Genomic DNA, 15,181 nt, shown 5'->3' on the forward strand with positions numbered 1-15,181 from the left:
GTGTGTGTGTGTGTGTGTGTGTTTACCTAGTTGTGAAATACAGGAAAAGAGCTGTACCAGGCCCGTGCTGTCCCGTCTCCATAACGCTTATCATCCAGTTTGGCTTTAATAAATTCATGAATGGTTTTTGCACACACAGTCTCCTCGTCAAGTCCGTTCCATGTTGTTGTGCTTCTGTGTGGAAAACTGTATTTCTTGATGTCTCTCCTACAGTCGCTCTTCTTCAATTTCTTACCATTGCCTCTTGTCACACTTCTGTCACGTACCACTAGGTCTTCCCTGTCCAATTCCTCCAATCCCTCTTGTATCCTGTGTGTGTGCGTGTGTATGTGTGTGTGTGTGTGTGTGTGTGTGTGTGTGTGTGTGCATATTAAAGGTTAACTGTAACTTAAGCATACATATTGTTATAATTAAGTGTTGCATCATAGCTTAATACTATCTCCCCTTAAACATACAGACACAGTATAAATGAAAATAATATGGGAATCTTTTACTTGGGCGCTGCGAAGAGGCGGAAAATGTCGCTCCTCGGGATAAAATTTGAAAAGTTTGTAATATATATATATCATTTTTCTTTTTTTTTTTTTTACGTGTATGCCTATAGTGCTGGTAGGCTTGCTTGAGGGGCCTGGATGGTAGTCGGCCCCAGCCCGTCATGGCGCAGGCAAGTGTTTATAGTGGCGCCATCTTCTCTTGGCTCATGCTGCCCCCCGGAACTCCTTCTTGATTCACTTGGACGGTTTCCTCTAGAGTCCGGGTTGATGGGTGGTCTTCAGGACAGCATGTGGGTAGTTTTAAGCCACTCGGCGGTGACTGAAAAATCCCAGGTGGTAGCGTGGGGATTCGAACCCGCGTCGTCCATCACGCGGTGAATGTGGGCCCAGCACGCTACCACTCAGCCACCGCCTACCCTGTATATGAATGTATGCCTGTATGTCTGTATGAATGTATGCCTGTGTGTCGAAGCTCAAGCTCAGTGACACAGATGTTTAACAAAACGTGGTGCTTTTGGCCGACGGAACTGTGCTGAGCTAACAGTGGAATCAGCAAGACTCGGCACCGGAACCTTGTAAGGGTAGGCTGTGGCTGAGTGGTAGCGTGCTGGGCCCACATTCACCGCGTGATGGACGACGCGGGTTCGAATCCCCACGCTACCACCTGGGATTTTTCAGTCACCGCCGAGTGGCTTAAAACTACCCACATGCTGTCCTGAAGACCACCCATCAACCCGGACTCTAGAGGAAACCGTCCAAGTGAATCAAGAAGGAGTTCCGGGGGGCAGCATGAGCCAAGAGAAGATGGCGCCACTATAAACACTTGCCTGCGCCATGACGGGCTGGGGCTGACTACCATCCAGGCCCCTCAAGCAAGCCTACCGGCACTATAGGCGTGGACGTAAAAAAAAAAAAAAAAAAAAAAAAAAAAAAGGTCCGACCAATCATCAGCCAGAAGATCAACACTTCCGTAACAGTTGCAACACACACACAGTCGCACATTCATATACACGTGATGATATATATAGATTACAAGTCGTAACAAAAACAACAAGGTTTTGGCAAATGGTTTGAGCCTGAGTGAGAGAATGCCCAAGGAAGGAAGGCTGACACGCTCCCCCAGACGTCTGGCAGCGGCAACCTCCCACCAACCGTACATAAGGTCTTGCTGCCATGCTAAATCACACTTCCCTAATCTGTTAAGTTCCTCTAGACCAATCACCTCATGTATGTTGTTGCTCTGCGCACACACACACACACACACACACACAATCCTATACTGCTGAATTTGGTCGACCTGTTATTTTTTGGGTAAACTCAGAATTCTTTAACCCTTAGAGTACGGGTGGCGATGTATTTCTCTGGATGGTGTGCACGGGGAAAATTTAGGTATTTGAAAGAGGTGGAAATGGTGTCTTTCTTCTCTGCAATAATTGTATATTCATGTAGTATATATGGTGGAGTAATAAAACTTCTCTCCTAATAATAATAAAAAAGTTATGACACCCGAAAACATTGCGCATTTTCTCGTGGCCGTGACGCATCGCATGGAAGCACCCCACTCTCTCTCTCTCTCTCTCTCTCTCTCTCTCTCTCTCTCAATGTCAGTACCCCAGCAGTCATCAGAGTCACTACCACTTAGATTTGCCCGCACTCTACTTCCGCCCGGACAGAGGAACTGCTTGACGCATCACAAGACATGACAGATGTATTCCCAACAAAAGTGTAAAATGATCTGTGGCCTTCGGTAGGCTGAGACGAATGAGTGTGTGTACGGATGCCAGATGTCTCCACCATTCCTCCGAGTCAAGAACTGGCGGTATATTTGAAACGTAGGGAGCGTAGAGTGTGATGATTATATATATGATCCTCGTACGGGTGGGGTGTGTGGTAGCGCACTTAAATATACGATCGCCGTAATGTAAGGGTAAACAAATTAATCAACTTGAAATGTATCTTTTCCATCAATCAGCGGAGGGTGTGAGCTGGTACCATCGACGCTTCCACCAGGTTATCTGAGTGGATGCAAGTGGATGATTTTTAAGATGAATACATGAGGCTGTGCACACGGAATGGCCATACTATTTGATTTGTACTTCTTTGTCTCAGTTTCCCCTTCAATCCACAATCTGCCGGCTTGTTCTACTTGTAAATTAGATCTCTCACTATTTGGACCTCACTACACATCAAGGAAGCTCCCCCCAGGCTGGCCACGGGAGCACTGGAGACTCGGCTAGGTGGGGGAGGAGGCCGCTGAACCACTGGCACTCGGGCTGATCATGTTTCGAGTCCTCAGCTTCTGAACTTCCTCCGCCAGATTCACTTGTTGCTCAAAGAAGCGGACCAGGTTTTCTTCGTTGGCGACATTAGCGAGAAACTGCTCGAACGATATACTCCACTCCCGGTCAGGCGGCTGTATAGTGGAGGCGTGGCACTCCTCGGGGCTGTGTTGTTGGGTGCCAGAAGTAGTGTGATGCTGGTTCTGTCCCTCCTGTTCTTCTGTATCCGTTGGCATGGTCTGGAAGTGCTCTGAAGGTTTGCCGCTGATGCTGGAACTGGAATCGAGTCTTGAGGTGGTGGTCATGTCGGCATCAGAGGGGTTGGCGGTCAGGGAGGATTTTACAGCACACTCGGGATCAGGGTTAGAGATGAGAGGCTTGGATTCTGCTATGGGGGAATGGCTGCCAAGGTGTGTGTCGAGTTCACTGCTCCTTCTGTCTTGCGTTCTGCACTGAGGTGAGTCTGCTGCGGCCGGCACTGCCCCTGTTTGGCCCCCACATGCCTCAGCTTCTGGGTTGTCACTGGGATGGCTACAGCTGCTGCCCAAGGAGTCACTGTAGATCTGTGGGAAAAACATCTCGTATTAGTCTTGTTCCAACAGGTCTGTGGTGGTGGTGGTGGTAACAGCGGGATCATGTTTCTTAATGGTCCCTCCAAGCGAGAAAAATGAGAAAAAATCACCCTCACACAAACCATTTCATAATACAGGTAACTCGATTTACGTGAGTTTGGTTTATGCGTTTTTTAAATAACGCGTGGTCCAAAATCCAAATAACTGTTTAATTTACACGTTTTTTTCACTTGTACGCGATATTTTATGGAGTGTCCACCAGATGTCTCACGCAACTGGACTCACACGGCCACACAGCTGAGCTCAGTTCTTCCCGCGCGCCACTTGAACAACAATACAGTACCCACGCTGCTGAACAACAACAACAACAACAACACCCTCGCTGCTGTGCTACCACGAGGGGAAGGGCAGCCAGAGGAGGAACCACGAGAGGGGGAGGAGTCAGAGTGATACAGTAGGCAATAAAGGTACAAACCTACCTCTTGTTGGATTTACTACATTGTTTTGGATTTACGCCACCTCCTCAAGGACACAATACTCGCGGAAATCCAGAGTTACCTGTACAAGTCCTTGCAGGAATCCCAAAGTTGCAGGAGATCCCAGAGTGCCCCACAATGCACTGAGTTAAACACTTTCTTGAGATCAACAAAGGCTGGGCAGTAAGGTTTGCAGTAAATACAGATACTTTTTGTTTTATGAAAGTTTATCATCATCATCATTATTTCATGGACGCCTGCCCCTAGGAGCTCCCACCAGGGGATGGCCACGGCAGAAAAGCTTCCAACTTTCTCTATCCAGACACTCCCTCCTTGCCTGCTCAGAGTTTCTCAAAGATCTTTCCTCCCTCTCCCTAACGTACTCTTGCACCCTATCCCTCCATTTCACAGGTCGTCCTCTAGCATTCCCTCCCTCTATCTCACTCACATACACCCTTCTGGTCATCTTACTCTCCTCCATTCGCTCCATGTGGCCGAACCACTTTAAGGTCTGTCGCTTCACTTCTTCCACCACTCCACACTTCTTCCCTTCACCCCCATGACACATTCCAAAATGCTCGTACACATTTACATCTTCCCCTTCCCAAAGCAGAATGCCGTTTCCTGAAGGAAGATTACAAAAGTTAGCACAAGGCATGAAAACGAAGGATCTTGCCTCCTCCTCCACCATCCAATTCATCAATGCTTCTGGACTCATCACTCCTACTTACAGTGGTCTGGGGGCTCTTGGAAACCTTCTCCTTCATTTTACGACCCACTTCTCCAATCTGCAGCAACAGCGTGCCTGGGAAAGGGTTGATTTGGGTTAGACAGGAAATGCTTGTCATCAGAATTATGGAGTGTCACGATTTTTTAACAGGAATGATGAAGTAAATTTTAAGGGTGCTGGCAATGCTCTCTCTCTCTCTCTCTCTCTCTCTCTCTCTCTCTCTCTCTCTCTCTCTCTCTCTCTCTCTCTCTCTCTCTCTCTCTCTCTCTATCTCTCATTCTATCTTCCTTTCTCTCTCCTTCTCTGTTTCTGAATTTCTCTCTCTCTCTCTCTCTCTCTCTCTCTCTCTCTCTCTCCCTCTCTCTCTCCCTCTGACTCACCCACTCTGGATAGGGAGGTAAATATCTCCTGGTCCGTCTCGAAGGCAAAGAAACTGTACACTGTTCGCCACATATTGATGAACTGCTCCTGGGTCATAGTGGGCAGGAACCGCTGCTCATAGAGGCGATAATCACGGTTGTGGATGGTGGCGAAGCCGGTCAAGGGGTCGCAGTACTCTGGGGAGGAGAGATGGAGGGGATATATAGACACAGACATATATAGGGTCGTATTTCAAAACATTTTGTCGCCCAAGTTCACATATTTGACATGGCTTTCGTACGAGCTGTAGGCCTTTTCAGGGGTAGTTTTATGAGCCTGGTGGTAGTGTGACCCTTCCTCTGTACCATGAACCTAAGAAACACATATTTGACAAGGCTTTCGTAGGAGCTGTGGGCATTTCCAGGGGTAGTTTTATGACCCTGGTGGTAGTGTGACCCTTCCTCTGTACCATGAACCTAAGAAACACATATTTGACAAGGCTTTCGTAGGCCTTTCCAGGGGTAGTTTTATGAGCTTGGTGGTAGTGTGACCCTTCCTCTGTACCATGAACCTAAGAAACACATATCTGACAAGGCTTTCGTAGGAGCTGTAGGCATTTCCAGGGGTAGTTTTATGACCCTAGTGGTAGTGTGACCCTTTCTCTGTACCATGAACCTAAGAAACACATATCTGACGAGCCTTTCATAGGAGCTGTAGGCCTTTCCAGGGGTAGTTTTATGACCCTGGTGGTAGTGTGACCCTTCTTCTGTGCCATGAACCTTAAAAAACACTTATAAAGACCCGATTGATCCCCTCTTTGACCTTTAGAAATAGTCGATTTGAGAAGCGATGGTGTCTTAAAGTTTGGTCAATACACGAAAAATTGCGACAAAATCTTAATTATCACTTTGCTTTCACTACAAGAATCCTTCAATACACTTTCCTGTCACCCTGCAATCCTTCAAAACACTTTCCCTTAACATGGTAGCAGCAACGGGCCAAATTTGTGGCTTTACCGTGTAGCAGCGACGGGCCAAATTTCAGGGTTTTACTGTAGCAGCGACGGCCAAATTTCAGGCTTTTACCGTAGCAGCAACGGGTCACATTTGTGGCTTTTCTGTAGTAGCGACGACAAATTTGTGGCTTTACTTTGCAGCAGCGACGGACAAATTTGTGGCTTTACTGTGTAGCAGCGACGGCCAAATTTGTTTTACTGTGTAGCAGCGACGGCCAAATTTGTGGCTTTACCGCAGCAGCGACGAACGAATTTGTGGCTTTACCATGTAGCAGCGACGTACCAAATTTGTGGCTTTACTGTAGCAGCGACGGGCCAAATTTGTGGCTTTTACCGTAGCAGCGACGGAACTGAATTTGTGGTTTTACCGCAGTAGCAGCGACGTAATAAATTTGTGGCTTTACTGTGTAGCAGCGACGGGCCAAATTTGTGGCTTTTACCGTAGCAGCGACGGCCAAATTTGTGGTTTTACCATGTAGCAGCGACAGGCCAAATTTGTGCCATGATTTAAACCCCAAAAATAGAGGTATAAGGTATCGGAAAAGTCACCAAATTTTCCCACTCACCTGCATTCACCTTGACAAGCGATCTGTATTTCAAGTGGGTGTTCAATGTTACGGAGTTGAAGACAGCCTCTCAGTGGATGGCCTTCCCTTAGGGCCGATGGGGTAGTGGCGGCTGCAGGGTTAGCCTCACCAAGACCTTGCCACACACTCCCAACAGCTCTCCCTTCCTCTGCAGCCGCCATTACCTTATAGGCCAGTTTCACGGAAAACTATAAGGCCGATCGCCGCATTGGTAACGATCAAACAAACAAAGTGACTGTGAAAGCGCCCTAAATCTCTCAAGACAAATTTGGCCTGGCTGCTACACGGTAAAGCCACAATTTGGTCTGTCGCTGCTACACGGTAAAGCCACAAATTTGGCCCGTCTGCTACATGGTAAAGCCACAAATTTGGCCTGCTGCTACACGGTAAAGTTTACAATGGCCGTCGCTGCTACACGGTAAAGCCAATAAATTTGGCTCCACCGCCATTGCTACACGGGTTATAGGCAAAAAAGTCCCACTGGATAAAGGGCAAAGGAGGTTAGGTACAAAGTCTATGATAAAAAGTGTTACATAAGAGAACCAAGATCAAGAGGCTGAGAGGTTAAGGAACAAGCACAGATTGGCTGACCTCTCTTGGGCGAGGAGGAGGCTGCCGAGGGGGAGGCCGGGAGTCATCGGAGAGGTCTAGGCTGACCCTGCTCCTTATTTGAGTCTTCCTCCATGCAGTCAGTACTCCTGCGCTTCCATTGCCGCTTCCTCCTCCACCTCGGCTGAAAGTGGATGAGGGATGTTATTTTTTCAACTATAGCAATGAAGATTGTAAGGAACAAAAAGACAGGAAACAAAATTCCGCTAAGCATCCTTACAGCAAAGAGAGAACGTTGTTTAGTGGGCGCAACATCTGTGGTCATATGCCGAGAGAGACAGAAGGGGAAGGAATTAGGAGAAGGGAACAGTTGGAAAAGTTTTGTTTAGTGGGCGAACATCTGTGGTCATATGCCGAGAGAGACAGAAGGGGAAGGAATTATAGGAGAAGGAACAGTTGGAAAGTTTTGTTTAGTGGGCGCACATCTGTGGTCATATGCTGGAGAGAGACAGAAGGAAGGAATTATAGGAGAAGGAAAAGTTGGAAAGTTTGGTTTAGTCGGCGCAACATCTGTGGTCATATGCTGGAGAGAGACAGAAGGGGAAGGAATTATAGGAGAAGGAAAAGTTGGAAAGTTTTGCTTAGTGGGCGTAACATCTGTGGTCATATGTCGGAGAGAGACAGAAGGGGAAGGAATTATAGGAGAAGGAACAGTTGAAAGTTTGGTTTAGTGGCTAAATATCTGTGGTCATATGCCGGAGAGAGACAGAAGGGAAGGAATTATAGAGAAGGAACAGTTGGAAAGTTTGGTTTAGTCGGCTAACATCTGTGGTCATATGCCGAGAGAGACAGAAGGGAAGGAATTATAGGAGAAGGAACAGTTGGAAAGTTTGGTTTAATGCAACATCTGTGGTCATATGCCGGAGAGAGACAGAAGGGGAAGGAATTATAGGAGAAGGGAAAAAGTTGGAAAGTCTTGTTTAGTGGGCGCAACATCTGTGGTCATATGCCGGAGAGAGACAGAAGGGGAAGGAATTATAGGAGAAGGGAACAGACCCCAGGAGACGGGACACAACCCCCGATTAACCCTTTCATGGCCAAACGCTGGCAGCAGGCGTTAGGCGTATTTGCTGGTGGTGCAACGCCATGCGGGCTCCAGCCGCACTCAAATCTCCCACATATGAGAGTGTTCCAACACTAATTCTCACAACACAGGATTGCCAATAGAGTGTGTTCATCACTAAATTTGGTGTAAAATCATATCAGCTCAGCGCAAATCTATGGACGAGTAACTGGTGGATGTTCTTGCTCAATATAGCGCATTTTGCACAGCTTCACCTATCAATGACTGATTCTTTGACCAAATAGTTGTAAATATTGCAGTTGGCAATGCTCCTTGCCAAAGTCTGAAGGAGAGATGTCCGCAGTTCCCACAATATGGTTGGATCATCGCCACGCACGACGACGCTATGTTAACATTCAACACTCCTGAACGTGCCTGTACGTTCACAAGAGAGGCATACATAACCAACTCCTATAGATCTGGACCTCCTCTTTCCAATGGTGTTTTGGTTTTTAGCTGTGATGAATAGTTTGAGATACAGAGGTTAAAAGAGCCCCCATTGACTGCCTGACTGTGCCTGAGGGGATAGTCGGCCCACACCGCGCCGCAAGGAAAGGGTTAATGGCTGGTACACTGCTGGGCATTTATAACAGAAAACCTTGTTCCGATAACCAATAACTGATATTGTAAAACATTATCGGTGATAAATGATATTCATTAACTGGAGACACAAATATAGGCGATAACCGATACCTATATAAATCCACAATTCGATACTAGCTAGTGATAAGTCCGATTGGCGAAAATGATACTATATTGATATTTCAAATAAAAACCTAGATGAATTCAAATTTTCATTATCTGTATTTTAGAAAACTTACAAAACCTGAAAACCACACGTTGACGTGCACTCTATGGACGGAAATACTAGAACATTTAAATGTTGTGTTATTTAGAGGCCGCGAGTTTGAACACTGTTCAGAATCAAAGATGCTCAGATTCAGCAAGCGATTTGTATACCGTCTGACAAAGCTTTTTGCTTTTGAAGGCTGAATCAGACATTAATTACCCACCATCTCGCTGTTTTAGACTACACTCTGTACGTAGTTGTATTTATATGTACAGAGTGTCGCTTAGAAACAGCAAGGATGGTGGTACTTATGTCTGATTCAGCCTTCCAGCAACTCTGTTAAAAGCTTTGTGAGACTGTACATGGCTACGCTTACTGGTCTGAACATGCGAGTTCATGAGAGACCAGTGTTTGTAAAAAGCTACCTTTTGACAATGGGACACCAAATAACACAACACCGGGTGCCTTCAATACCATGGCATGCTCACAAACGAATATGGAATGTCAAATTTGAGGCAGTGAATAATCATTTTTTGGGCAAAGTTAAATGATTTTTCTCTTTGATATATTGATTTTTGAGTCTACATGAAAAAATAACCTAGTGTTTTAATGTTGATGATCTAAGTATGAAATCTCTTCACAGAAGATATTTCATACCCCAAAGTTTTTTTTCACACAACACCGGGCGCCCGCCAATGCAGTAGGAGGAGACAATGTTTTTTTTGAGAGGCGGAAAAAGTAGCGATTATCGCTAGTTTGGTTGCTAACAAGTAAATTAAGATAACGATATATATTTAAATAAGTAGCGGATGGCCGATAACCCAATTTTGTTATCAGCGATAAAGTATCGCGATAACGCCCAGCCATGCTGGTACCCACTCACTGCTGGGTGGACAGGGGCGTAGGGTATCGGAAAAGCCGTCCAAATTTTTCCACTCTGCCCGGGATTCGAACCCGGGCTCTCTCGGTTGTGAGCACACTGGCTCATCCTCTTTGTGTAAGGTCATATCTCACACCTTCCACAGCCATCCACTCTGCTCAATCCCTCTCCACCAATCTGCTTCAACTTGTAGCTACCTGGGCTTCCTGGGCGATCCACCTCATCCAGCCTGGGCGGGAAGGCCAGGTGGAGGTAGTAGAAGAGCCGCAGCTTCCTGGCCAGGTCGGCGCAGCACAGCACGCCAAACAGCCACGCCAGGGCACGGAAGGTCACCAGGTGTGTTCCCGCCACGTCCAGCATCTGTGGGGGGGTGGGAGGAGAAAAGGTTAGAGAGGAAGGAAGGTGACATGTGGTAAAACAGCCTCAAATGTTGAAACATGATAGTCTGAAAATGGATTCCTGTGGGCAGGTTGGTAAGCTTGCATGGCTCACTCCCTACTAACACTCATGTTGGACCGCATCTTGCATGATGGGTGAGACATGTTGCTATAAATAACTCTGTGTTTTCAATACATGGAGCTTTATCTGCATTCTGATCACACTATCGTGTTCACGAGATATTTTCCTATGTAGTGCAATAATATATTTCTGCAGTCAATGAACAACTGTTGTAAACAGTGAGCATAAGTAAAACATGTTATAAACATTTTTTAACATCTTCACGGTTCAACTCATCACAATACCATTTTCTTTTTTGTTTTGTTGAGTTTTTACAACACATCTTGATTCTACAGTCACTGCTGAGTCTGACGGTGTCAACCAAAGCTGGCTACCTCGTATGTGAGGTGAGCTGTGGCATGTAATAAAGAAACATGTCTCACTCCAGCATGCAAGATGTGGTCCAACATGAGTGTTAGCGAGAGAGCGGAGCAGCCAATCACCTGCAAGCTTACCAACCTGCCTAGGCACCAGGAATCTAGCTTAAGTGAACAGACTATAGTATTGGTAACAGTAGCAGCACTTGTGGTATTACTATTGTCAGTACAGGTAACTCTCAATTTACGCGAGTTTGGTTTATGTGTTTTTTAAATAACGCGTGGTCCAAAATCCAAATAAATGTTTAATTTACACATTTTTTTCACTTCTACGCGATATTTTCTGGAGTGTCCACCAGATGTCTCACGCAACTGGACTCACACGGCCACACAGCTGAGCTCAGTTCTTCCCGCGCGCCACTTGAACAACAATACAGTACCCACGCTACTCAACAACAACAACAACAACACCCTCGCTGCTGTGCTACCACGAGGGGAAGGGCAGCCAGAGGAGGAACCACGAGAGGGAGAGGAGTCAGAGTGATACAGTATGCAATAAAGGTACAAACCTACCTCTTGTTGGATTTACTACAATGTTTTGGATTTATGCCACCTCTTCAAGGACACAAGACTCATGGAAATCCAGAGTTACCTGTACTACGTCTACGGACAATTGGTCGGCGCATCTAACACATCCCTCGCCTGATATAACCGTACGAGAATGAGCCGAGTTCACTGAGTCCGTACATTGAAGGTGCTGGTGGCAAGGGCCTCTGCGCGGTCTCCCTGGCCCCACGGCGCCACGGCCAGGAAGAGCTGCTGGAAAGTGTCGTAGCCCAGCGTGTAGCCTTCCTGCGTGAGGGGGCCACCTGAGCTGCTCCGTTGACGCACCTCCTTGTCGTCTCCGCCAAGGATCTGTTCCCCTCTCACGTACACCACCAGCTCCTGTGTCGGGGAAGAGACAGTTTGATTTACATAGAAATTCAGACCACACAGCCCCCATGGTCCAGGCTAGGTGGTGTGCCCTTAAACCTAAGTGATTCTGTGTTAATCAGATGGCTCCAAAACGCTGCATTTCAACTCTAGTTAATATTAAGTTGAATGATTTTTTTTTTTACGTCGTGGCCTATTGTGCTGGTAGGCTTCTTCCCGGTGGATCCTGATGGTCGGCCCAAGGCTTCTTCCCAGTGGATCCTAATGGTCGGCCCAAGGCTTCTTCCCAGTGGATCCTGATGGTCGGCCCAAGGCTTCTTCCCAGTGGATCCTGATGGTCGGCCCAAGGCTTCTTCCCGGTGGATCCTGATGGTTGGCCCAAGGCTTCTTCCCGGTGGATCCTGATGGTCGGCCCAAGGCTTCTTCCCGGTGGATCCTGATGGTCGGCCCAAGGCTTCTTCCCAGTGGATCCTGATGGTCGGCCCAAGGCTTCTTCCCAGTGGATCCTGATGGTCGGCCCAAGGCTTCTTCGTGGTGGGGCCTGATGGTCGGCCCAAGGCTTCTTCCTGGTGGATCCTGATGGTCGGCCCAAGGCTTCTTCCAGTGGATCCTGATGGTCGGCCCAAGGCTTCTTCAGTGGATCCTGATGGTCGGCCCAAGGCTTCTTCCCAGTGGATCCTGATGGTCGGCCCAAGGCTTCTTCGGTGGATCCTGATGGTCGGCCCAAGGCTTCTTCGGTGGATCCTGATGGTCGGCCCAAGGCTTCTTCCTGGTGGATCCTGATGGTTGGCCCAAGGCTTCTTCCCAGTGGATCCTAATGGTCGCCCAAGGCTTCTTCCCAGTGGATCCTGATGGTTGGTCCAAGGCTTCTTCCCAGTGGATCCTGATGGTCGGCCCAAGGCTTCTTCGGTGGATCCTGATGGTCGGCCCAAGGCTTCTTCCCGTGGATCCTGATGGTCGGCCCAAGGCTTCTTCCAGTGGATCCTGATGGTCGGCCCAAGGCTTCTTCCGGTGGATCCTGATGGTTGGCCCAAGGCTTCTTCCAGTGGATCCTGATGGTTGGCCCAAGGCTTCTTCCCAGTGGATCCTGATGGTCGGCCCAAGGCTTCTTCCCAGTGGATCCTGATGGTATGCCCAAGGCTTCTTCCCAGTGGATCCTGATGGTCTGCCCAAGGCTTCTTCCCGGTGGATCCTGATGGTCGGCCCAAGGCTTCTTCCCGGTGGATCCTGATGGTCGGCCCAAGGCTTCTTCCCGGTGGATCCTGATGGTTGGCCCAAGGCTTCTTCCCAGTGGATCCTGATGGTTGGCCCAAGACTTCTTCCCAGTGGATCCTGATGGTTGGCCCAAGGCTTCTTCCCAGTGGATCCTGATGGTTGGCCCAAGGCTTCTTCCCAGTGGATCCTGATGGTCGGCCCAAGGCTTCTTCCCAGTGGATCCTGATGGTCGGCCCAAGGCTTCTTCCCAGTGGATCCTGATGGTCGGCCCAAGGCTTCTTCCCAGTGGATCCTGATGGTCGGCCCAAGGCTTCTTCCCAGTGGATCCTGATGGTCGGCCCAAGGCTTCTTCCCAGTGGATCCTGATGGTCGGCCCAAGGCTTCTTCCCGGTGGATCCTGATGGTTGGTCCAAGGCTTCTTCCCGGTGGATCCTGATGGTTGGTCCAAGGCTTCTTCCCGGTGGATCCTGATGGTCGGCCCAAGGCTTCTTCCAGGTGGATCCTGATGGTCGGCCCAGCCCATTCTGACGCAGGCAAGTGTTTATAGTGGCGCCATCTTCTCTTGGCTCATGCTGCCCCCCGGAACTCCTTCTTGATTCACTTGGACGGTTTCCTCTAGAGTCCGGGTTGATGGGTGGTCTTCAGGACAGCATGTGGGTAGTTTTAAGCCACTCGGCGGTGACTGAAAAATCCCAGGTGGTAGCGTGGGGATTCGAACCCGCGTCGTCCATCACGCGGTGAATGTGGGCCCAGCACGCTACCACTCAGCCACAGCCTATGCAGGTAATAGGCCTTGATTCAGTCCCACAGAGTGATCACTGATGTGGGACTGTCTTTCCAGGGATATCCCATGATTCTGTGTATGCACTTATTACTAAAGGCAGCAATATAATGGGGAGGCGGTGGCTGAGTGGATAGTGTGATGGCGCCGCGTTCAGGACGACGCGAGTTCAATCCCCGCCCGGTGCCACCAAACTGGGATTTTTCAGTCACCGACGAGTGGCTTAAAACTACCCACATGCTGTCCTGAAGACCACCCATCAACCCGGACTCTAGAGGAAACCGTCCAAGTGAATCAAGAAGGAGTTCCGGGGGGCAGCATGAGCCAAGAGAAGATGGCGCCACTATAAACACTTGCCTGCGCCATGACGGGCTGGGGCCGAACACCATCCAGGCCCCTCAAGAGAGCCTACCAGCGCTATAGGCATGCACGTAAAAAAAAATAAATAAATAAATAAAATAAAATAACAGGCAACACTCACCCTCAGATCAGCCTGGCTCAGGAGACAGTCCGGGCCAACCGTACGCAGAGTGTTCCGCATCATGGCGTCCTCTAAGGTCTGCACCACCCTCAGCCTGTGCTTCACCCGCAGTCGCTCCACAGCCAGGTTGGTGATGAAGCCATAGTCCCTGTAAGCCGCCTCAAGCACCCCAATGATATTAACCTCCTCCTCCGCCTGGGTCTCGTCCGCCACGCTGTTTCGTCTCCTCCCGTAGCGGCTCCCAGGGGTGGTGATGGAGCCCAGGTACTCCGACAGAACCATCATGGCCTCTCCTTCATCACTGCAGCGCTCCAGTTTTGCGTGGTTAGCCCCCAGGATAGCCAGGGCGACCATGAACACCACCCTTGCACCGTCGTAAAAAAAGCAGTCCACCACATGCACAGCAGCTTCGAACGGCATCACGCTGAGGAAGAGCGTGAGGAACCAGGAGAGTGATACCAGGGAGATGACGCCAAGCTCGGAGAGGCGTGTGTGTAGCCCCGGCATGTGGTCCAGGATGAGGTCTTCCAGCACCCCTTGGTCGACGAGTGCCCCGACGACTCGCGTGTTGTAATAGTCTGGAAGCAGGCGTTCACTCAAGGCCGCAAGGAGCCAGAACGCCTCCTCTTCGTTGCAGTACACCAACAGAACGGACGCTACAATGTTCATGGCCTGGCAGTACCCTGGGGATGAAAGCGATGTATTAAAACCAGTGCTCTAACTTGGGGATGTTCTGACCCCATTGGTGTGGTAACAGGGAGTGCTGGGGGGCAGCGCATTTAGAAACAAAGCTGGAAAGTTTGGTTTAGTCGAGTAACGTCTGTGGTCATATGCGGGAGAGAGACAGAAGGGAAGGAATTATAGGATAAGTTAAAAGTTGGAAAGTTTGGTTTAGTGGGCGCAACATCTGTGGTCATATGCCGGAGAGAGACAGAAGGAAAAGGAATTATAGGAGAAGGGAACAGTTGGAAAGTTTGGTTTAGTGGGCGCAACATCTGTGGTCATATGCCGAAGAGAGACAGAAGGGGAAGGAATTATAGGAGAAGGGAACAGTTGGAAAGTTTTGTTTAGTGGGCACAACATCTGTGGTCATATGCCGGA

General features: G+C 48.7%; 1 protein-coding gene across 2 annotated transcripts in view; it reads right to left on the reverse strand.

Annotated features, from left to right (window-relative positions):
* Positions 1-312: 312 nt before the first annotated feature.
* Positions 313-15,181, reverse strand: part of LOC127003684 (TBC1 domain family member 9-like) — a 49,526-nt gene continuing 34,657 nt past the window's right edge. For both annotated transcript variants that reach the window (XM_050870610.1, XM_050870609.1), the window contains exons 15-20: positions 14,081-14,763; positions 11,418-11,615; positions 10,053-10,215; positions 4,932-5,108; positions 4,553-4,626; positions 313-3,336 (exon numbers count right to left, since the gene is read on the reverse strand). In XM_050870610.1, the coding sequence (XP_050726567.1) occupies positions 2,728-3,336; positions 4,553-4,626; positions 4,932-5,108; positions 10,053-10,215; positions 11,418-11,615; positions 14,081-14,763 (1,904 nt within the window). In that variant the 3' untranslated portion in view covers positions 313-2,727. The remainder of the gene's footprint in view (positions 3,337-4,552; positions 4,627-4,931; positions 5,109-10,052; positions 10,216-11,417; positions 11,616-14,080; positions 14,764-15,181) is intronic.

The sequence above is a fragment of the Eriocheir sinensis genome, chromosome 26 (assembly GCF_024679095.1).
Source record: "Eriocheir sinensis breed Jianghai 21 chromosome 26, ASM2467909v1, whole genome shotgun sequence".
Lineage (NCBI taxonomy): Eukaryota > Metazoa > Arthropoda > Malacostraca > Decapoda > Varunidae > Eriocheir > Eriocheir sinensis.